A 23,708-nucleotide genomic window follows, 5' to 3' on the forward strand; every position below is an offset into this window, starting at 1 on the left:
CTCTCTCTCCTTTGTCTCCCTTTGGACCGACAGCGCCCTAAAAACAGAAAATAAAAACACTTCAGTTGTCAGAAAACAACATTTAATCTCCAGCTGAGGCGCCGTGACAGCGAGGACACTTACAGGAGTCCCAGAGTCTCCGGGGTTTCCTGGTTTTCCTGCACCACCTGATGCTCCGGGAGATCCTGGAGGTCCCTGTGAGGAAACACAGAAAAGCACCACTGAGTTAGAAAACAACAACTAAAGCACCTTGGACATAATCGTTATCACATTAAGCAGTTAAATATTAAAGCATCGCTCGGAGCACAAAGCTCTTTGTTGATCTTTACAATCATCTGTTCTGATAAAAGAATCTAACTTGTGATCAGAAAATGAGTTCAATCAGGATCAGCTTGTTAAAAGGAAATACATGAGTCATGATTTCTGCCCTCTAAAACCTCCTCCTTGAGCAAGGCATTTAAAGGCTTAATGGCTCCAGCTGAGCGTCCTGCGTGTGTGGACCCATTAAGGTCGTACCATGGGCCCTGCGGGGCCTCTGGGTCCTGCTGTTCCTTCCTTTCCTTGAGGGCCCTGAAACACAAGATGCAGACTGAGAACCTGAACCGGTACCGGTGCTGTTCATGTTTATTAACGGACTCATGGTTACCATTAAAAGCAGCCCGTGTGTACTCACCCTGACTCCAGCTGGTCCGATGGGGCCGGCAGAACCTCGAGGTCCAGGTGAACCCTGCAAACACACAACAACAGAACTAATGAAAACCTTTTAACTGAACGGGTCACCTCTGCTCCGACTGATCCGGCTTGTTTCCTGATTTCTCCGTATCGAACACTAACTGCTTTTTTTTTTTTTTTGCTGGGAAACCCGGCTCTGTACTTTTATTACCAGTCCTCTCTGGTCTTTGATGCCTCGGCATCAGATTTACAGGGAACTTTAATCTATTCCAGATCTGTTTTATTGGCCATTATAAAGCAGGACCCGCGTGGTCTGCTAGTCATTAAATGCATGTTGCTGCAGCATCTGCTCTCCAACATGCTCACCTGCAGCCAGCCTGCTCCATCAACACCGTCCACGTGGAGTTAACTTACTCTCTCTGGGTTCGTTTCGACACACAGCTGATTGGTCGGTCTTAAAGAGCATAACACAGCGGGGGGAGACGAATAAACAACGCAAAATACTCACCTGCGAATATTTCACATCAAAACTATTCATACTGGCAGCGATGCAAATTTATGACAAACAAAAGTTTCCAAACTTTTTCAATGGATTGGCGCCGGCAGAGGACCAACTACCAGAGGACCAGAGGACCAACTACCAGAAGACCAGAGGACCAGAGGACCAACTACCAGAGGACCAGAGGACCAACTACCAGAGGACCAGAGGACCAACTACCAGAGGACCAGAGGACCAACTACCAGAGGACCAGAGGACCAACTACCAGAAGACCAGAGGACCAACTACCAGAGGACCAGAGGACCAACTACCAGAGGACCAGAGGACCAACTACCAGAGGACCAGAGGACCAACTACCAGAGGACCAGAGGACCAACTACCAGAGGACCAGAGGACCAACTACCAGAGGACCAGAGGACCAACTACCAGAGGACCAGAGGACCAACTACCAGAAGACCAGAGGACCAAAGGACCAACTACCAGAGGACCAGAGGACCAACTACCAGAGGACCAGAGGACCAACTACCAGGATCCCCAGAGCAGCGTCTGTCAGTCTGTCTGAGGTTAACTGTTGTAGAACTTAAACTACTGTAAGATATTTCAGTTAAACGTGAAGCATAAAGTAGTAGTGAGATGGAGCTCAGAAACGGAGGAGCAACTTGTTGATTATTTATTTAACTTGTCTCCATGACGACATCCATCTATCCTTCTGAGAATCTTTGTGCATTTAAAACTCTCACAGCGACAGTAAAACGATGAAACTGATCTCTCCTACGTCCATGTAAAGACATTAAAGGAGGATTCTTTTAAAATCCACTGAAGCAAAACTCCGAAAGGTCGAAGCTTAAAAATGTAAACAAACTCCACTTCAGAGGTCAACAGAGGTCACGGGAGCCACTTAGCCTTCGCTGTGACTGCACCTATAAACACATTTAATGGAGCGTCTCCTCACGGACGGGTCAACGGGCTTCAAGTGACACAAAACACTGAAACTGAGAAGGAATTCTGAGAAGATTTTTTACCTTCTGATGAGCTCAACTGAAATGTTACCCAACCTTAAACTGTGAATCTGGGTCACCTGTTTGAATTTATTTTATTAATTTATCTTTATTTACTTATATTTATTTATTACCGACATTACAATGTATTTATTTTTAATCACTAATTTAAAAATTACATTTATTAAGTCTTTTATTTTATAATTTGTATTTATTTATATATATTTATTTATTTATTATTATCATTGCTATTTATTTATCTGTATTCATTAATCTAAAGATTTTATTTATTATATTTTTTAATTTATACTTTTTATTTATTTATCTTTATTTACTTATATTTATTTATTATTATCATTACTATTTATTTATTTTTATTCATTTATCTAAACATTTAATTTATTATATTCTTTATTGTATAATTTCTATTTATTTATCTTCATTTACTTATATTTATTTAATTTATTATTATTATCTTTATTCTAAATTAATTAAATTTAAACATTTAATTTATTATATTTTCTAATTTTTATTTATTTATCTTCATTTACTTATATTTACTTATATTTATTTATTTTATTATTATTACCTTTCTTCTAAATAAATTAAATTTAAACATTTAATTTATTATATTTTCTATTTTATAATTTGTACTTATTTATTTATATTTTTTATTTTATTATATTACTTTTCTTCTTAATAAATTAAATTTAAACTTTTAATTTATTATATATTTTCTATTTTATAATTTTTATTTATTTTATTATTATTACCTTTCTTCTTTGTTTGTTTTTCAATTTACAGTTACAATCTGTTATATGTACATATTATTTTATTTGTTGTGGTTTAGGTTGTTGTAGTCTTTTCTTCTTAAGGAAACAATAAAAAGCATGATAAAAAAATAAAAAAAATCCGATTAATTTAGAGTAACTTATGATTATTCCATCTTCCCTGAATGATGCTGCAGTATTAATGAGTGAGACAGTGGTAGGAGAGGAACGTTGACTTCCATCTTTGACCACCTAATAAAACTTCCACTTAAGAGGCTTCATTCCAGGAAGAAATCAAAACGCTACCTGATCTTCGTCACTAAATATCTCAAACACAGAGACAGATTGATCCTGTTCTGAGTTTGCAGGTCGACTCAAAGCTTCATCAGGTTGGCAGCAGCTCCTCGTGTGTTCCCAGATAAAACAACAACCATGAAGAGGAGGATGCGCCGACCGCGGGCCAACACTTAACCAGCGCTGTTAATCAGGGTGACTTGTTCTTGGCTGGCTCTCTGCACAGATTTAATTTAAAAGTAATATTCAGAAAGCCGTCCTCCCGCTTCCCTCTCTGAATCCTCCCCATCTGGAGAGCCGTCCAGACGCCACACACTCGTAGTCAATCTGAATTATCCCCGTTTCCTGTTTAAAGTCGTCTTTTCAGCCAGAGATGCACTTACTTTCTGTCCCGGTAAGCCCGAGTCGCCGGGTTCTCCTTTTGGTCCGGGGCGGCCCTGAAGGCAGAGAACAACAACAACGTGAGTGAACATCATGAAGAGCAACATGACATTTAGAAGACTCGTGTTCTGCCAGCGGTGTTAATACGTCCAACATAAACACATTATTCACATCTTTCATTTGAGTAAAAGAAGCAACGTAAGCATCAACTACCAGTTAAAGTCCTGAATTCCACGCCTCGTCTTCGTGCCATGAAATCAATTTGTATTTAATTAACATAATCGTGGAAAACAGGAAGAGTGGCGAACGCCACGTAGAGAGGAGGTCGGGTGGATGGGTGGGTCTAAAAACACCAGACTTTCACCAGGAGACAACTGTTAGTGTCCCGCGTGAAACCACAAGTCAACGTTGATTTATCTGTCACGTACGTTATGTACTTAAGTTACGTCACTTCTGGAGTTATTTTAAACTAAACTAGGATCTTTTTCTAAACCTAAACCATAATTAAGTTGTTTTGTTGCCTAAACCTAAGGAAGTTGTTTCCTGTGAAGACGGAAGTTTATTTTGAAAAGACAGTATGCGTTACATACACGTTGTTGGACAAACAAACGAAAAGGAGGAATAACTATTTTGTAAGACATCATACGAACCGTTTTAGACGATACGTCACATTATGTACATTTTTTTATCCTGATGGTTTTACTTATGTCTCCTATTATTATCCCAGAATGTATGACAGCGTATTAGGGCCATTGTAGGTCAATAAAATTATTATATCATCATCAATCATCTTCATCTATTATATCCTCATATTTTGCTGCTTGGGCAGAACAAGTCCTGGGTTTGTTGGACCCATATAACACCCTCCCTCCCATAGCTCTTTAAACTACATTAGCTGGTCTGAGCGTCTAATAACGACACGGACGGGTTTACATCGGTTGCCTCGGTGCGTCGGTATCAAGACACTGAGGGGCTACTGCTCAGGCGTCAGTATTTGACGCCCTGGAAGTGAGACCAGGTTAGAATGTCCTTTGTTTAAAGCGGTAGATTTCCGAGAAAAATACATGGATATTCTCTGAGACTATGAAATCATAAATTTGAGAGAAAACCCCCCCCTGAAAAATATAAAATATAGGAACCACGTCGCTTCACTTTGCAAGGTTTATTTGTTTGACTATAAACTGTTATTAACTAAAAATCTATTTTTTCAGAATCGATAAGGTATCACAAAACATAATATCCCGATATTTTCTTACACCCCTAGTTAACTCATTATTGTTACTCGCAAAACGGCTCCGATACAACGGCACGATACCACTTTACGGCAGCGTGACGTTAACCTCTCGTCACCATCTTTCGGTTCCTATCGCACGCGCTCACGCTTCACCTCCACAACGGTGTGGGCGAGACGCCGGCCCTCACTTCCATAGCGCCACGGGGTTTTGCTTGCACCCTCTGACTCGCGCGTGCGTTAGACTCCTTGGTCCGTGTTTCCAGACGGGTCGGGTGGGTTGCCGACATCGCCGCAGACCCCTGGCGCCTTTTACGTGTCCCGCGCCCTGCCCTGGGGGCACGACGCGGTTGGGGCGCACTGAGGACAGTCCGCCCCGGTGACACTTTGTCCACGGCCCCGGGAAGCACCTTCGCCCCGAGTCTTTCCAAGCCGACCTAGAGCCGGTGGCGGCGCACCACCTCGTATGCGGGACTCCCCAGCCTGCCGTGTGTCGTTCACACCCTCCAGCTGGCTGTTAACGAGGGTCTTTAGGCACAGAGAAGTACTCGTATCGGTACTCGGTATCGGAGAGTACCCAAATGGAAATACTTGTACTCGGTCTGAAATAAAATGGTATCGGTGCATCCCTAGCTGTCATACATTTTCCCCCACTAAGGACATGGACATTTAAAAAGAGTCCCTATGAGACCTGGTCCCTCCTGGATCATGGATTATATGAGACCTGGTCCCTCCTGGATCATGGACTATAAAGTGCAGTAGAGTTCAGAGACTAAAGGTTCAGAACTGTCGTGTGTGATCTTCCTGGAAAGAGAACGTTTGGGTTTAATCTGCGTCTCATCTCAGAGACGTTTCATCCAGACTGTGATTTATAAAGACGTTGTGATATGGAGGTCTCGGGTCTCTCGGGTCTCTCTGGTCTCACGTCTTCCCCCTCAGACATGAAGGAATGTGGATCTGTGCCACAGATCCTCCCCGGCTTGTAAATTCCCTTCGTAATAAATAGACAGATAATCCCGGTGTTGCCGAGGCATGCTGGGATTTATGTAGATCTCATGTGTTTGTGTGTCAGGTGTGTTTATAGACTCACCGCCTCTCCGGGAATCGACAGGCCGCTGGGTCCTTGTGGGCCGGGCAGACCCATGGGTCCAGGTGGTCCGTTATCTCCCCGCGGGCCGATCGGTCCCTGTTGAACACGGCAGAAAGGTCAGATAAGAGATGTTTAAACACGGGAGGAGTTTGTTGTTAATATCTGCTGATATATAAAAGAGGTTCACAACCAACAGGAGAGGAGGAATGCTGCCGATCGGCGGACCGAACCTCTCCTCCGTATCAGGGAGGAGAACACTGGTTCAATAAGTGGAATCAGATGTGCTCGCTCTCTTCAAAGCTTTCCTACTTTAAACAATCTCTTTTGTTTTCATCGAGGTTCTGAAGAGTGATCCGGCTCAGAAACAAGTCGTCACACATTTCTTCTTTATAGTGTTCATGATAGAAGGTTAAAGGTACTCACGACTGGACCGGCCTCTCCTCTTTCACCTCGGGGACCTTTGCTGCCGGGCGCGCCCTGAGGAGGACGGACATTTAGCAGGTTAACATCACAGAAACGAGACCAAAGATGCATCTGTCAACTCTGAAAGATCCTTAAAGCCCTTAAGTGTGTCAATAGAACCTGTTTACTTTAGGTATTAGGATGCATTCACACCAGATCAGGCAGCTACTGGGAGATGGTGGTGGCGCTGTGGGAGAGTCACTTTAATGACCCTTTAACTGTGACCATTAACCCTCTGAGATCCACAATAGACCCAGTTTTTCGGGGGTTCCAGAGGGTCTTTAGGGGAGATAGCAGGTCAACAGTAGACGTTACATAGAAGTGGTGTTCATCATCTGAAAGCCTGAAGATGAATGTGAGATGCAGCAGTCAGAGGGGACGGTCCGACAGGTCGGCCTCCGTCACGCTGCTCCACTGTTCACCTTCTCCTCCTCTTTAAAAGGTTTTATGAGTCTTTGCAGAGAAGTTTCTCAGAGTTTATGTGCTTCAGGGTGCAATATTCTCCCATGTACAACATACAGTATAAAGATACTCATAAATAACCAGAGAGGGGAGGGATTACATCGTGATATACCACAGCAGAAACATGTTCCATCACACATAAACGCAGAATGATAATCCATAAAATTGGAGATAACTGAACACTAAAAGCATGAAAATCCCTCTCCTAGCATAACACACCTGAATCTCAACAAAAAACCTGTAGTTGGCCGAGTTGCATTGTGGGTAATGTAGGCACTGCGGCTGCTTGTCCTATCTTAAGTTTCAAAGAAAGGAATATCTTCCTCTTACAGAAGTGATTCCTAAACTTATGGCTGTGTCCTATTGCAGACCTCCTGTCACATCTCAGGACAGGACTTTAGCTGTTCCAGATCCGTCCCAAGGGAGGAATCCTGAGTTAGGATGGCATAGAGCCTGTCCAAAAGTCAAATTAACTGTTGTTAGGTCTGTATGGCAACATGAACACTGAAATATAATGACTGAAATGCTACTCAAACGACAATATGATTCTTTATATTTCCCGGACCGCGTACTGTATTAATAGGTATCGACTGCCAAGACGATTCATTTTTAATTTGATTGGAGCAGCTCCAGTTTTGTTTCAGCACTCCAGTTTTTGGATTTGGGAGAGAGTTGTTCATGTTTACTAGTATTTTTTGGACTATGAATAACAGCTTCTAGGTGTTCTATGTTAATGAGGTGAGTCTTACCACGGGTCCCTGAGTTCCTGGCAGCCCGGTGCCGGCTGACGTACAGGTGCAGGAGTTGGGAAGAGACGGACACTTCAGCTCATCTCTCTGGAAACAGACACAAATATAAAACACAGTCTCTCAGTGAAACCTTCAAACCTTCAGACCTTCAGACGTTCAGAGTCTGACAGAAAGAAAAGAGTTCACATCGACCAGCGTCGCTTCATTAGCAGCAGATGATTCATGCCGTCACGCTTCAGAACATGAACACAGACTGTAAACTGTGAGTGAGCGTCCTGAAAAGGTGTCGAGTTGATCCAAAGAGTTTCCTTCAACAACCCTCCAGAAACATTACGGACTAAAAGTGTCTGTGTCTCCCTGTGCTCGTCACCGCAGAGGAAAAACACTTCTGTTCTGTAGGTTCAACTCGCTGCACGAGACAAAGAGCAGAGCCCAGATTGAGATCTGACGTTTCCTGGAGACCACCAGAACAAATCTGTGTGCACGGAGACAGCAGCAGCATCCTGGAGGATTCTGGTTTGAGAAATTAAGCTTTTGTGAAAGTAAAACCTCGAGGAGACAGACGGGGAATCTAAAAACTCCTGAAGAGGAGGACTTAGTCAGTTAATAGCGCTCAAAGCCACCAGACTCCGCTGACAAAAACACAAATGTTATCTCTCAGAACACAGAACCGGAGTTGCTGGTCGACCGCTGCCTCCGTCTGTTAGTTTGTGTTATCGAGTGACTTTGGTGTTTTAAAGGGTTCATTTGGATTCACAAAATTAAAGTTAACTTTAAGTGCAATTTACTGGCACATCTCAGTTAGTGACGTTTCGAGCACAAGCTCTTCTTCAGACTTCATAAATCTGCAGAGACGCCATCTTAAAAACGCTCTGGTCACATGATTGTCATATCATGTGACTTCCACATATAATCAAACGTAATGTTACACGTATATTAAGAAAAACTATATACAAATACCTCTCAGCTCATCAGAATAAGATCAAGCCCATTGCTGTCATACTTTCCAATTGGCTAGAATGAAATAGAGGCGTCTCTATATCAAAAAATATATATATAGGATGTACCTCAAACATATATAAGTGCAGGAATCTAGACACATGGCAAATTTACGAGAAAAAAACTCTAAAATTTATGAGAAAAAAACGTGGATATTCTCTAAGATTAAAGTCGTGAATTTATGAGAAAAAACTTGGAATATTTTCTGAGATTATGAAGTTGTAAATTTGTGAGGATAAACTCATAAATTCTGTGTGATTAAAGTCACAAATTTATGAGAAAAGAAAAATTTTAAAAAATTGAGTTTTTTTTTTGTTAGGCAACCTCATTGCTTCACTTTGCAAGGTCGGATCACCTCATCACACCACAGACGTGTGCAGGAATCTAGACACATGAGCCCATGGATATAAAACGATTCACCAAAGTCACACAATAACACAAACTAACTGACCGATGGAGGCAGCGGTAGACCAGCAACTCCCGGAGAGGTCAAATTACTGTTTTTGTGAATGGAGTCTGGTGGCTTTGAAGAGAGAGCACAGGTAACGAAAAGGGCCGCCTGACAGCGAGGTAAAGCTGTGACGATATTCTAAATATAGAGTAGACTTAAAGTTCACCTCGCCATCAGACGGTGCTTTCTGACGGGGAACAGAAGCCTTTATCTATTCTCTCAACCTCCCGAACCCACCAGAACAGCAACTCCAGAAGACACCAGAAGTCACATGACAGTTTAGACGACGTCGACAACAAACACTGACATAAACTTATTTTTAGGATTCTCCAGTAAAACTCTGGATCTCATTTCTTTGCTGTCATACATGTTAACATGAATATTATTGATCATCTTTGTTCCATATTCTTCCAACAAGTGGAAGTAATTTAGCATCAGCTAACAGTTAAAAGTTCTCCTTAATGAAAGCCACACTGGCCTCCAGCAGGATATTTACTCCCACACTGAGTTGGATCATTTAATAATCGTCCCAATCAGGCAGCTGTCTCTGCTCCGCAGCGCTCCAGATAATAATCCACCAGAAGTTGAATCCTTTTCAGAAATATTTTGGACGTCTCGACTCGCAGACGTGCCGCCGCCGCCGCTGCTGCGCTCAGACAAAGCTTTTATTTGTTACGGCGTCTCCGGAGATCTCTGCTGGGACAGAAGTGAGAAAGGCCAGAGTCCAGCCACGAAACAACAGCCTGCGTTTAAAAGCTCATTCTGTCGCTGCTGCTGATGCACAAATATTTAACTGCATGCAAACAAACGTTCCTCTCTTCTCTCGGCCTCGCAGAGCTCCTGACAAACACCAGAAGTTCACGTGTTAATGTTCTTTACTGCCTACAGATCATCAGCAAAGTCTCTTTAGCTTTTCTATTTTCTGTCTATTCAAGCTGCAGTACATTTTACTGTAGTTAACAGTAGTTAACAGTACTTGAGTACTTTAAGTACATTTACTCAAGTACTGTACTTAAGGACAATTTTGAGGTACTTGTGTTGAACCAACTTGTTCTCACTCCCAACTCGCAAATACCGTCGTTTGGTCAGCGCCCCTCGGCATCGGAAACCAACGCACGGAGACGCCCTTCAGCACCAGTATGCAACAAACCGGGCTTTCAGCTGACTCCAATGTAAACCCACCCGCAGCGTTATTAAACGTCGGAGCAGTGACGTAGTATTAATAGAGTGAGAGTCCGTTCAGAGTGGGTGGGTGGGTGGGCGGGCGGGCGGGCGGGCGGGGAGGTGGACGAGTCAAACAAACACAAGACTTTGAACCAGGAGACGCTGTTTGTGTCCCGTGTGAAACTAAATGTAATGTTGACTTATTTTGTCACGTCAGTCTTTACTCACGTGACTTGTCGGTATCGTCAGTCCTGTGAGTCACATGAGTCGTTAGTCACGTCTTGCAGATGTTAGTATTGAAGTTGGTGAGTAAGAAGTGGTCGTAATGTTACGATAAGCAACAAGAATGGTAAAAGAAATTTAATATTTTGTGAGATTGAAGTGGCAAATTTACGAGAAAAAATTTTAATATTCTCTAAAATTAAATTATCAAATTTACGAGAAAAAATCTAATTAATGAGAAAAAAAACTTGAATTTTCTGTGAGATTAAATTGGCAAATTTACAAGAAATAAACTATAACATTTACAAGAAAAAAACGTGAAAATTCTCTAAGATTAAATTGGCAAATTTACGAGAAAAACCTCAAATATTCTCTTAGATTATGAAGTTGTAAATTTGTGAGAAAAAAAGCTGAATATTCTCTGGGATTAAAGTCGTAAATTTACGAGGAAAAAATTTGAATACTCTCTGAAATTAAAGTGGCAAATTTACGAAACAAAATCTCTAAAATTTATGAGAAAAAAACTTGGATATTCTCTGAGATTAAAGTCGTAAATTTCCGAGAAAAAAACTTTAAAATTTACAAGTAAAAAACGTGACGATTCTCTAAGATTAAAGTTGTGAATTTACGAGAAAAAAATTTAATATTCTCTAAAATTAAATTGGCAAATTTCTGAGAAAAAAAACTCAAATATTCTCTGAGATTATGAAGTTGTAAATTTGTGAGGATAAATTCAGAAATTCTGTGTGATTAAAGTCACAAATTTATGAGAAAAACAAATAAAAAAAATGTGTTTTTTTTGTTAGGGAACCACATTGCTTCACTTTGCAAGGTTGGATCACCTCATCACACCACAGACGCTGTTAATCACCACGGTAACTTGAGCCAAAACCAAGAAAACAACACTCAGTTTGTAAAACAATGAAGGATTTTCTGGAGAAATCTATATGATCTGTGAATGAATGAATCTAAGCAGCTGTTTCTCAGACTGTGTTTCATATTCTATCTTCATCAGCTGTATCAGCTGGCTCTCACTCCTACATATCAAATAGACGCTGTTTATTTCTCTCTTTCTTCTGACTCGGATTGTTTCTGCTCTGAGCTTTCGATCGGAGTCTGAAGAACGACGGAGAAGGAGGAGGAGGAGGAGGACTCTCTGTGTTCGGAGCTGCAGCTGTTACAGTACAACAAACACTCATCTGCTTTTTAACTGTCAGGAGGAGGAAATGACTTCCGCTGTGAGCTGCAACACTAAACGTGTTTCATTAAAATGTTTCTGCATTTGTCTCGAAGTCTTCCAGAAACTGTTGAGGAAAACCAGGTGGCCTGATAGTTTTCTATAAGATGATCCGTTAACGCTCCCAAGATGCTCTGCAGACGGAACAACAAACAGGAAGACAAGCTCTGACACACCAAGCAGATGTGAGACTGCAGAGATCTGGGGGGAGTTTTGTTTTCATTATGTAGAGCTGCTGAAAACAGAAATGATCTCAGGACAAAGTGTATGAAATAAAATCTGTCTCATCATGTCAAGATGACCTAACTACAGTAAAACGGCGTGTTAGGGCCTTTGTAGGTAAAAATGACTAATTTACGGAGCCAGAAATTCAGAATTTCTGAGATTGAAGTCGTAAATTTACAAAAAAAAAAACCTGAATATTCTCTGGGATTAAAGACGTAAATTTGCGATAAAAAAAAACACGAAGATTCTCAGAGATTAAAGTCGTAAATTTACGAGAACAAATTTGGATATTCTCTGAAATTAAAGTGACAAATTTACGAAACAAAATCTCTTAAATTGACGAGAAAAAAACCCTGAATATTCTCTGAGATTAAAGTCATACATTTACGAAGGATAAACTTTGACATTTTGTGAGATTAAAGTGGCAAATTTATGAGAAAAAACTCTCAAATTTACAGGAAAAAAACATAAATATTCTGTGAGATTATAATGTCACAAATTTATGGTAAAAAAAAGTCGAAAAAATGCTTTTGTTTTTTTTGTCAAGGAGCCACATCCCTTCACTTTGCAGTGTTTGATCAACCTCATCATATACGGTGGTAACATGAGCCGCCGATTACAAGACAGCAAGTCGTGTGGTGTGAATTTAGCTGATCTACGGCCACAAACAAAAGACATTTTCTTTACTTTCAGGTTAGAAAACAACATGTGCATTAAAAGCATTAAAGTCTAATCAGGTCTTGAAAATACACAAACTCTTTGCTTTATTTAGCCAGTCATTTAGATTTTGTTGTTTCGGGCTGAATTCAAAGAAAATCTTTAGTCTAGAAGCCAAAAAGTGCATCAGCCAGATCTATATATTGTAATCTAAATAGACTTAAAGAGCAGAGGAGATGTTCCTCACATTGTTCATCTGCTGGCTGCAGGTTACAGAGTGAGTGGAGCTGCTGGTAGAGTCTAGTAAGCATGTTAAGTTCCTCTTACCATAGACGGGAGGTCACAACATCTGTCCCTGCTGGTCCAGCCCAAGCTGCAGACAATATCGAACATCTGGAGCTGGAACTGTGGAGAGACGGGGGGGAGAAAAGAAAACATGTAAATGGTGTTGTGGTACATGTGTCTCTGATACGCCCTCCACGGCTCCCAGAGGACAAATAGAAGGAGAACAGCCGAGTCCCAGCAGCCCCGGGAAGCACAGGAAGACAGGAAACGGCTCATGTTGACGGATCAATGTACACTACAGCTCGGAATATGTTAATTTTAATGTCCACTTTAATTTAGTTCAATCATTGGTTCTGTTTTTTTCCCTCCCAGATAACTGCTGATGTTGGGAAATGTTCGGTTTCAAACATTAACTGATGTCACAGAGAGATGAGGAGGAGTTCAACGATGCTACGACTAAATCAATCACGTTCAAGTCTTCCTTTAAATTTAGTTTAAATCACACTTTTTATCCTACAAATAAAAGGCTGAATTCAAGACACTGCTGTATATTCGACTGAGTCAAGTTACCAACTTTAGGGAATCATTAAAATGCTTTTATCAGAAACAAGAAGAAACAATACGGTATAATGTTCTGTATATTATATGTCTGTTCTCAATCAAAGAAATTCTCAGTCGACTGACACAGCCCGGAGAGGACGGTAATATTGAGAGAAAAAACTCTGAGATTAAAGTTGTAATTATTTTCTTGTAAATTTGTTACTTTATAATCTCAGAGAACAAGTTTTTTTTCTCGTAAAATTTGTGATCTTATTCTCGTAAATTTACAACTTAATATCTTAAGTTTTTTCTAGAAAATGTAGAATTTTATTATCTCAGAGAATATTAAATTTTTTCCTGTAAATTTACCATTGAATATCCAAGATTTTTTTTCTCGCAAATTTAAAATTTTATAATCTCAAAGAAAAGAATTTTTTTTTATCGTAAAATTTGTGATTTTTTTTCTTGTAAATTTACCACTTAATATCCGATTTTTTTCTCACAAATATTTGACTTTATAATCCCAGAGAAGATTCTTCTTTTTTTTTCGTAAATTTACCACTGAATCTCCAAGGTTTTTTCTTGTAAATTTGAAACTAAAATAAACTTTAATCTTGGAAATTCAGAGTTTTTTTCTCGCAAATTTAAAACTTTATAATCTCAGAAAATATTCACGTTTTTTTATCATAAATCTGTGATTTTTTCCGTGAATTTACCACTGAATATCCCAAATTTCGTTTTCTTGTAAATATACGACTTTAATCTTGGAAATTCTGAGTTTTTTCACTACAATTTAAAACTTTATAATCTCAGGGAATATTCATGTTTTTCATCGTAAATCTGTGATTTATTTCCGTGAATTTGCCACTGAATATCCCAAAAAAAATTCTTGTAAATATACGACTTTAATCTCGTAAAATCCGAGTTTTATCTCTCAAATTAAAAACATTTTAATCTCAGAAAATATTCAAGTTTTTTTCTCATAAAATTTGTGATTTTCTCATAAATTTACCGATCAATATCAGATTTTTTTTCTCGTAAATTTACGATTTTAATCTTGGAAATTCTGAGTTTTTTCTGAATATCCAAGTTTGTTTTTGTAAATTTACTACTTTTTTCTCAGAATATTACCTCCCTGCCCAGGCTCTGTAATTGTTTTATTTTATTTAAATGTTTTTACCTTTCATGGCCCTAATACCCCGACATAGTATATTACTATAAAACGTGTTTTTTACATTATCTTTATCTGATAAGTTTAGAGATAAATGAGTCTCTAAGGCTGTACTGGACAGTAACATTTAAACACTTATAATTTTATTAAACTTAAAACTATTATTTTGTCATTCATTCAAAAACTACAGCTCCCATGAGGCTTTGACAGCAGGGCGATCCACACTGGCAACGTCTTCTGAAGCATTTCTGACATTACGCTTCATTACAATCAATTGTTTTCATTGTTTTCATTTTACGACAGACCACACGTTTGTTATTTTTCTCCAACTGGACTCTGAGCCACATGAATCCACTACGACGGTTCAGCTCGTGTGGTTTTGCTCAGTTGAAATCGAATTTAACTGTTGTTGTTGTTTGGGGCTTTGTAGTATTTATAGACTGCCAAACTTAATCCTCCTCAAGGCTTCAACACATCATTCAAATCAGAAAATGACTAATTTACAAATGAAACTAAAATCCTCGTAAACTGACGGTTGAATCTCGGGTCTGCGTGACCGCAGCCGGACCAGAGTTCACTCACAGTTGCTGATTGTCCTTTGGAGCCGACGGACTTGGACATCTTGCCCAGAACCTGGTAGCTGTCGCTGGACGTGTTTCCAGCCTCCTTGATCTCCTTGTCGGCCACTTCTTGGCAGTCGATGTTGAGTTTGACTCCGGTGGATGAAACCAGGATATGGAGCTTCAGAGAGAAAGAGAAAGAAAGGAGAGAACAGGTTTTATTGGCACGTTCTTTGTTCTACGACCAAGTCTTGTGTCTGGTTTTTATCCCGATGGCCTGTAAATTATTAGGTTATGCTGAGTCTGACGTGCTTCACTGTAGTCCTGTTTATTGAAACACTGCTGGAATGTGAGAGAGGAAAAGCAGCGCTTCTCTCTATTCATTCAGAAGAAAACTGCTGCAGAGAGGAGGACATTCAAATCACTTCTTCACCTTGTTCTTCACCAAGGTTATTTTCACAAATTCATAACTTTATCCAAGTTTTTTTTCTCGTAAATTTAACATTTTATAATCTCAGAGAATATTCTTTTTTTTCGTAATATTTGTGATTTTATTCTAATAAATTTACCACTTTATATCCATTTTTTTCTCATATATTTACCACTTAATATCCACGTTTTTTTCCCATAAATTTACCACTTTACATCCAATTTTTTTCTCATATATTTACCACTGAATTTCCAATTTCTTTCTTGTAAATTTAGCACTTAATACCCAAGTTTTTTCTCATATATTTACCACTTAATATCCAAGTATTTCCCCATAAATTTAACACTTAGTATCCAAGTTTTTTTCTTGTAAATTTAAACACTAAATATCAAAGTTTTTTCTAATAAATGTATTGCTGTATAATCTCAGAGAATATCCAAGTATTTTTTCAAGTAAATTTCTGACTTTAATCTTAGAAATTCAGAGTTTTTTCTCGCAAAATTTAAAACTTTATAATCTCAGAGAACATTCAAGTTGTTCAAGTGGTCATTTTCTATATTGCTGTATGCTCTAAATTAAAGATGCCAAATACCTCAAATCTGCAGCTTTTATCAGCATTTAAAGAGGTTACTTCATAGCAAAGTGTGGATGCAACATTACAACATTTTTCTGTCCCAAATCCAGAAGCTAAAGTCAGAATATCTGCTGACACCAAGTACTGATCAATGCTCTTAAATCTGTATAACGCTTCCTCATAAACACCATCACATCCAACTTGTCTCATACACACAACAAACAACCAAGCTGCACACATGTTGACAGCTGAGGCAAAAAAGACCTCACTTAATTACCTTTAATTATCTTAATTGTATGCTTCTGCATCCTGTCTTTGTTATCTCCGCCAGGCGATAATGAGATCAGTCCTGTGCGTGCATGTGTGTGTTAGCATCTCTTTGTCTGTCCACGGCTAATCTGGCAAACCGCTGCACCGTCCATGTCTCCTAAATAATACCTTTCCCTCCTGTTTGGAAGGAAACAGATTTTGTCGCAGATTACGTTTGTCTTTAACGGATCACAAATCCGTTAGTACGTCTGCGGACGGCCGCAGTGACGAGCGACGAGCAGAGCCGGTGACGTAGTATATCGAGCGACTGTTAATGAAAATATGTTGGATAATAATGTTATGTAAGAGATAACGTACGACCACGGTATCGGTGTCCGTATTAAATACATGTTCTTTGTTGATTTCATTATAAAGTTGAGTGTTTCAGTCTGCAGTGACCTCATGATGTTTCCTCACATAAAACATGATGCCAAAGAGCTCCACACAGCGAGGAGTACAGGTTTTAAACTTCAAACTGCAGATACTCTGAGCTGAGGTGTTGGTATCGGTATCGAGAGAGAAAATGTTCTTCAAAAAAGTATTTAAATCCTGAATATTCCACTTTCACGGTGAAGTTCACTGAACTGATGAAGCAGCAGATGATGTGGAGCAAAAACAGAGAACTATTTACCGTCACGCCCGACAGCTAATCTACTGATTAAGGTCAGTATCGGTTCGGACTGAAGCAGCTTTATGTAAACATCTTCTGAATAAACGCTTTGCTCATCTCTCCTGACATCCTGCTCATCTCTCCTGACATCCTGCTCATCTCTCCTGACATCCTGCTCATCTCTCCTGACTTCCTGCTCATCTCTTCTGACTTCCTGCTCATCTCTCCTGACTTCCTGCTCATCTCTCCTGACTTCCTGCTCATCTCTCCTGACTTCCTGCTCATCTCTTCTGACTTCCTGCTCATCTCTCCTGACTTCCTGCTCATCTCTCCTGACTTCCTGCTTCTGACATCCTGCTCATCTCTCCTGACTTCCTGCTCATCTCTTCTGACTTCCTGCTCATCTCTTCTGACTTCCTGCTCATCTCTTCTGACTTCCTGCTCATCTCTCCTGACATCCTGCTCATCTCTTCTGACTTCCTGCTCATCTCTTCTGACATCCTGCTCATCTCTTCTGACTTCCTGCTCATCTCTTCTGACTTCCTGCTCATCTCTTCTGACTTCCTGCTCATCTCTTCTGACTTCCTGCTCATCTCTCCTGACATCCTGCTCATCTCTCCTGACTTCCTGCTCATCTCTTCTGACTTCCTGCTCATCTCTTCTGACTTCCTGCTCATCTCTTCTGACTTCCTGCTCATCTCTCCTGACATCCTGCTCATCTCTTCTGACTTCCTGCTCATCTCTCCTGACATCCTGCTCATCTCTTCTGACTTCCTGCTCATCTCTCCTGACATCCTGCTCATCTCTTCTGACTTCCTGCTCATCTCTCCTGACATCCTGCTCATCTCTTCTGACTTCCTGCTCATCTCTTCTGACTTCCTGCTCATCTCTTCTGACATCCTGCTCATCTCATCTGACTTCCTGCTCATCTCTTCTGACTTCCTGCTCATCTCTCCTGACTTCCTGCTCATCTCACAGATTCCACTGAAAACTCTTTCAGCTGGAGAAGCATCACATATTCTGGACGCCACATCTCCCAAAATTCCTTCCCTCTCCTCTCATTGGAAGCCACATTGAGGCATCTTATACTCAAACTGTTAAAATCACAAACACAATACCACAATGCATTTCTCCTGACTCAGATCTCCCCTCGCCACTCGCCACATCTCCTCATGATGTCATTTTTGCGGTGAGCCTTTAAAACAACTTTTTTCCTCGAAGCCGGTCAGACCGAGTCCAGCTGTACGGAGGGAAAACGCTGCTTAACAAAAACCACGGGGCTGGCCCCCGCTGGCTCGACCGCTTTGTGGTCAGGCAGCGTCCACGGACATGCAGAGGCATGTTTAACAGACCGCGGCGAGCAGACGCTGCCAAGAAAGAAGCACAGCACCATTTCCATTCACACTTTAAGCTTTTAACAGACGCTCAGCAGCTTTTTAAAGAAGTCAGCAGGTAGATTCAGACTCTTTCACTTGTCTACGGGAGTTTAACCTCTTTTACCTGACGGACCCGGTACCGTGTTAAAACACTGTGGTCGTCTTTTTTCTGAATAGTTTCTAAAAGACGAGGCCTCAACGCGACTAAAACAACACTCCAAGTGGATTTGTTTACATGATACAACCTCCGAAAGAAGTTTGTGCCGTTAAAACGGATTTGCGTTAACTTTGACTTTTTTTTTAAACCTCAGTTCTTATCCCGCATTATATTCCACATTTGACATTTCTTAATCCTCTGGTCTCTACTGTATATCTCCTATATTTTATTATCACTTTCTGCACTATATTCACATTTTTAACAGTCCTGTATCTCAGTTGTTACTCTGCACTATATTTATTTTTTTAACAGTTTTCTTCATCTCCTTGTATTTTTATATCTGGTATAATTGTTATACTTTGTACTTTGTACTACTAACTTGTGCCTTTTTACTAATATATATTTGCACTATGGAACTGAGATGCTGGAAACTTGTATTTCCCTCGGGAACAATAAAGTTACTATTTATCTATCTATCTAGAACATCTTTAGTTCCTATCTTCTGTTGTTGTTCTCTGAGTCTCTATTTAAAGTCACTAATCTGTTTCTCTGCAGTTGGCTCAGATCATCCACCAACAGTTAACACAGAGCTCTACTTTAATCCTGGTTTAGTCCCTTCAGGTATCCACATCACATCTCTGTTAAACACATCTTGGGGATGATGATCTGGCTGGTAAAATGCTGCGAGGGGAAACAGGGATCAGCCCGGTCAGACGTGGTGATGTGGCGGTCCCTGACAGCTCTCTATGAATCCGATCCAAAAATCAGACTTTCTCTAAATCATGGTTTGTCTCTTCAACGCGCCAACAGCGAGTTCAAAATGTCCCATGAACTGGCAGGAGTTTAAGTCTTTTAGTTTACACAGCGACTCTTCAGTCCAGTCGTTTCTTTTTATCACCGCCGGAGGGTTTCAACCTGCGTGACGTTCAGGTGTCCTTGAGCTTGACACTGATCTCCAGACAGTTAACAGGTTTATGGCGACCTCTGACCTCTGACCTCTCTGAGGAGGTAGATAAATGAAGAATGTCACCCTCGGGGATCAATTCTGCATCACTTTCTCTGTTTCTCTCTGAAGATCCTGAGGATTTAATCACGACTGAAACGAACAGTTTATTCAGAGTATTCTTTAACGTGGAGCTGACTGGAGGAGATTTCTATCTTGAACCTGTACTCAAACTTCTCTCTTTATGTTCCACTACTGCCTTCATTTTTCCTGCCGGAGGGGAGAGAGACATTTCAGAAGTAAAAGACGAAGACGTCAAAAAGAAATGATGGCTGAAACTGCCAGAGGATCATCTGTCACCTCAGTACAGCAAGTTAAATCTAAATCACCGGCTGACAGTCTGTACTTTTATTAAAAATTGTCCAATGAGAGACAGACTTCCTGCTGACACTCGACACCTCGCCCTGCAGCAGACGCACAGAGGCATGCTGGGAGGTAAAACCACAGAGCAGCAACAACTCCTCCTAAAGCCTCCCGATCCGAGAGCACGGAGTCGGACGGGGGAGGAGGAGCGCCGCCTCCCTGCTGGCGCTCCTCAGCCGCTCTGATGATGTAATTGTTTAATAACAGTGACACAATATTTTCCGGGCGAGCGTCCCGGCAGCGGCTGCAGAGCGTTCTTCACGCTCTCAGAAGAGCTTATGGATCCTTGTTAAACGTTGTGATGTTGCAGCAGAACGTGTTGTTAATGAGTGTCGCTATCAGCACCACGGCTCTGATTGATCTCCAAAGAAGAGTCCCCTCAGATACAGCTTGTTTTACTGCTGCTGCTTTAACCACAGTTTGTGTTTCTTATGTTGGATAGCGTCGTTAAATCACACTGCCGTTTTGGCCTCGAAAAGGTTCAATCTCAAAAAACACCGACAGACGACACAGAAAGGTTTCTCTTTTTTGGGCGTATGACTAAACCCTTAAAGAACACAGCGGCTCCCTGAACTTTTCATTCATTTTTACAACCTTGCAGAGGACCATCTGTTAGTCTGAGCCCACATAACTCTTCAGGAACACGTCTGTAGTTGCATTTGAGCCGCTCCGACTGTAATATACAACACATTTGGAATCTCAGGTATCCGCGGTATCTGCATGACCTCGGGATGTCCAGCGAGAACAAAGAGGAGCGATTCGATTGATGTGTCACGCCTAGAACTTAAAGAACGTGATATAATTCAACCATTAAAGACCATTTGGACCCTAAAACCCCCTCACAGACTGCTGTCTAGGGATCTCTCCTCCTGCACGTCTGTTTCATGCTGCAGGTTCATCAGGTCTGTGTCCATCCAGCTCTCTGCTGGTTCTCACCTTGTGGAAGCTGCCGTGGAAGATCCTCTTCACTCGATCGTTGTCGAACGTGACCCTCTGGATCTCCCCGCTGGTGTCTTTGTTGTAGAAGGACACCGTCTGTCTGGAGGCTGAGCAGAGAGACAAACCGACATGTTAAACACTCTGAGGTCCACATTCAAACTGAATTCATTTGCCTCATTCACAAAAACATTATGCAAATTCTCCTGCAAACAAACTCCTGAAAATAACACTCTGAGACTCAAATGTCATCATGCAACAGTCTGAAACATAAAAACTGTGTTAACATGAGGAACAAGCTGCAGCTAATCCTTCAGCTGTTTTCTGTCTTGTTCACTAAGGCCCGATCCCAGAATTCCCACTAAGGCCTTAAGTCCTGAACCCTCAGAGACTTCACTGACGTCAGCTGGTAAACGGTTGACTGTGAGAGGCTGCCAGGGCTCGTAATGGTTTAAATATGAATGAGACAGCACTTTGCGGCGACATATCACGTAACCTTGACGATGCTAGTTGGTAGGGGTGGGAACATTATTTTTATCCGTTATGTATCGCGACTTTTTAATGCCAGAATCGATATACTTACTTCATATGAGTCTATGTGGAGGTAGAAGGAAGTTACCGCTCTTATTGTTGTAGTCTGAGTAACGTGACGTCATATCCGTTCCGTATCCGTCAACCAAAACAAACTGCAGCGAGCCGAAACAGAATTTTTTCCGGCTATATATCTGCCTTTCTTCAGCCTTTTTTCAGACATTTGACCTTTTTGTTGTTTGTTTTTTTTTACTTTTTCAGACTTTTTTTTCAGACTTATTTTCAGACATTTTATTGGATTTTTTTCTGCCTTTCTTTGGCCTTCTTTCGTGCATTTCTTGGACATTTTTCGGATTTTTTGGGGATGTACATATATCCACCTTTGTTTAGCCTTTTTTTTTTTTTACATTTTCTGATTTTTTTCGGACTGATTTTTGCAAATTTTTTCAGACATTTTATCGGATTTTTTTGGACATATGTCAGACTTTTTTTCTGACTTTTTTCGGCCTACTTTCGTACATTTTTTGGTAATTTTCCAGAATTCTTTTGGTCATTTTTCAGACATTTCTTTTGGATATATGTCGGCCTTTCTTCAGCCTTTTTCAGACATATTTTCAGACATTTTTCGGCCATTTTGTTGTCAGACTTTTCTTCTGCCAAAAGAACAAAGTATAAAACGTTGGAGGGTCGGCATGGATACGACCTGCACCCTCCCATGTTAAATCCAGCGTGGTAAACACTACACATCCAGTAAAGGATGGAAACACTTTGGGTTTCACACATTGACAGGAAAAGCAGAGCTAGACAGAGCAGAGCTAAAGCTGCACGCTAACTCTGTCACGGACAGGAAACGTTATGGTATGGCGGTAACGTTGCGGTCGAGCCGGCCGTCGCTCTCATCTCTGTGGTCAAATGGGCCGATGCTACGACTGTAGAGCACCCATATATCGACATTTGTGTTCTCTGCATTGAAACGGCCCCGATGGAGCTGACCATGGATGGATAAAGAGAACGGAGCTGACGGGAGAGCTGGAGACCAACTTGGAGAAGATCACTGTAGAGGATCAGAACGTCGGTGTCGTCTAGCGGTTGTTACTAAAGAACCAGAACTGAAGGATTTCCACTGAAGCCCAGCAGAAAGTCCTGCTGACGGACTGAAACCGGGTCTTTAGGAGAGCCGGCTGAGCCCCGACGATGACACGATGAGACTCTGGGGGTTAAAAGGAGTCGGCTCGGTTATCAGCAGCCGGAGGAGCACGGCCGGCTCATTACAGCCCACTCTACTCTACTCTGTCCATGAACACACACAATGAGGCCCAGCTGCTCCTCATGCACTCGCACACACACACACACACACACACACACCAGTGGATCAGTGGATCAGAACACAGGAGGGTATTTACGGTTGATGGTGACGCCGGTCTCTGGCTTGTGGTCTTTGCTTGACACCTGCCAGATGTCGAAGGGCTCGCTGGGCGAGTCGGGCAGGAGGCGGAACATCAGGATGATGGTGTAGGCGTGGGGGAGACCGTCAGGGTGGATCTCTCTGTTCAGGAGACACAGACACACCACATGTTGGATTCATATGATCACCTGTGATCCAGACAGCAGCAGAGAGGGTAAAGAGGATACTAGCACAAGTACAGTTACACAAATACAACACTTATTCAAGGTACTTTATGCTACTTTATACTTCTACTCAGGGTCTGAAATGAACTTTTCTCACCACTGACACATCAGTTTTTGAGTGCAGAGCTTTTCCTTGTAGTGGAGTATTTTCACGGTGAGGTAATAGTACTTTTACTGCAGTAAAGGTATACTACTTCCAGCTCTGAATGGGACGTATAAACTCCGTTGTAATGACGTGTTGCTGCTTCTACACGAGTAAAAGGATTTTAACAGTGTTTCCACCACCGGCTCGTATTTTTTCTTTTATATCTCTCGGAGCAGGATGTTTCTCATTTGTTCCTCTGATGTCACTACACATTTTGAAAAAGTCAAACTTGGAGAGGAGTCAGAACTCAAGCTGTTTTCCACCTCTTTGGTGTTGCATGTGATGTTCTGGATTGGGGACGCCTGCGTTGGGCGGTGGCCAGTGTTAACAGTCTAGTTTGCGGTTAGATTTGTACTCAGTGGCCTGTCGGAGGCTTCAGACTGGAGGAGGAGGAAGAAGAAGAAGAAGGATGGAGGCTGGCTGGCTGCGTTGTGTCGTGACCTGCAGCTCGGTCGGCGCTGTGTGACCTCACTGAGCAGCGTCGTAAATCCACTGACCCAGTTTGTAAAGAGAACGAGCTCAAACA

The 23,708-nt window shown here is 41.3% G+C and overlaps 1 protein-coding gene across 7 annotated transcripts in view; it reads right to left on the bottom strand.

The window, feature by feature from the left end:
- The window catches only part of col12a1b (collagen, type XII, alpha 1b), a 139,780-nt gene that overhangs the window by 10,453 nt on the left and 105,619 nt on the right, over nt 1-23,708 (bottom strand). For all 7 annotated transcript variants that reach the window (XM_037750790.1, XM_037750791.1, XM_037750793.1 and 4 more), the window contains 12 exons: nt 22,812-22,954; nt 20,878-20,987; nt 15,142-15,300; nt 12,891-12,968; nt 7,609-7,695; nt 6,359-6,412; nt 5,936-6,031; nt 3,617-3,670; nt 674-727; nt 517-570; nt 124-195; nt 2-37 (listed from right to left, as the gene is read on the bottom strand). In XM_037750790.1, the coding sequence (XP_037606718.1) occupies nt 2-37; nt 124-195; nt 517-570; nt 674-727; nt 3,617-3,670; nt 5,936-6,031; nt 6,359-6,412; nt 7,609-7,695; nt 12,891-12,968; nt 15,142-15,300; nt 20,878-20,987; nt 22,812-22,954 (997 nt within the window). The remainder of the gene's footprint in view (nt 1; nt 38-123; nt 196-516; nt 571-673; nt 728-3,616; nt 3,671-5,935; nt 6,032-6,358; nt 6,413-7,608; nt 7,696-12,890; nt 12,969-15,141; nt 15,301-20,877; nt 20,988-22,811; nt 22,955-23,708) is intronic.

The sequence above is a fragment of the Sebastes umbrosus genome, chromosome 18, assembly GCF_015220745.1.
Source record: "Sebastes umbrosus isolate fSebUmb1 chromosome 18, fSebUmb1.pri, whole genome shotgun sequence".
Taxonomy (NCBI): Eukaryota; Metazoa; Chordata; class Actinopteri; order Perciformes; family Sebastidae; genus Sebastes; species Sebastes umbrosus.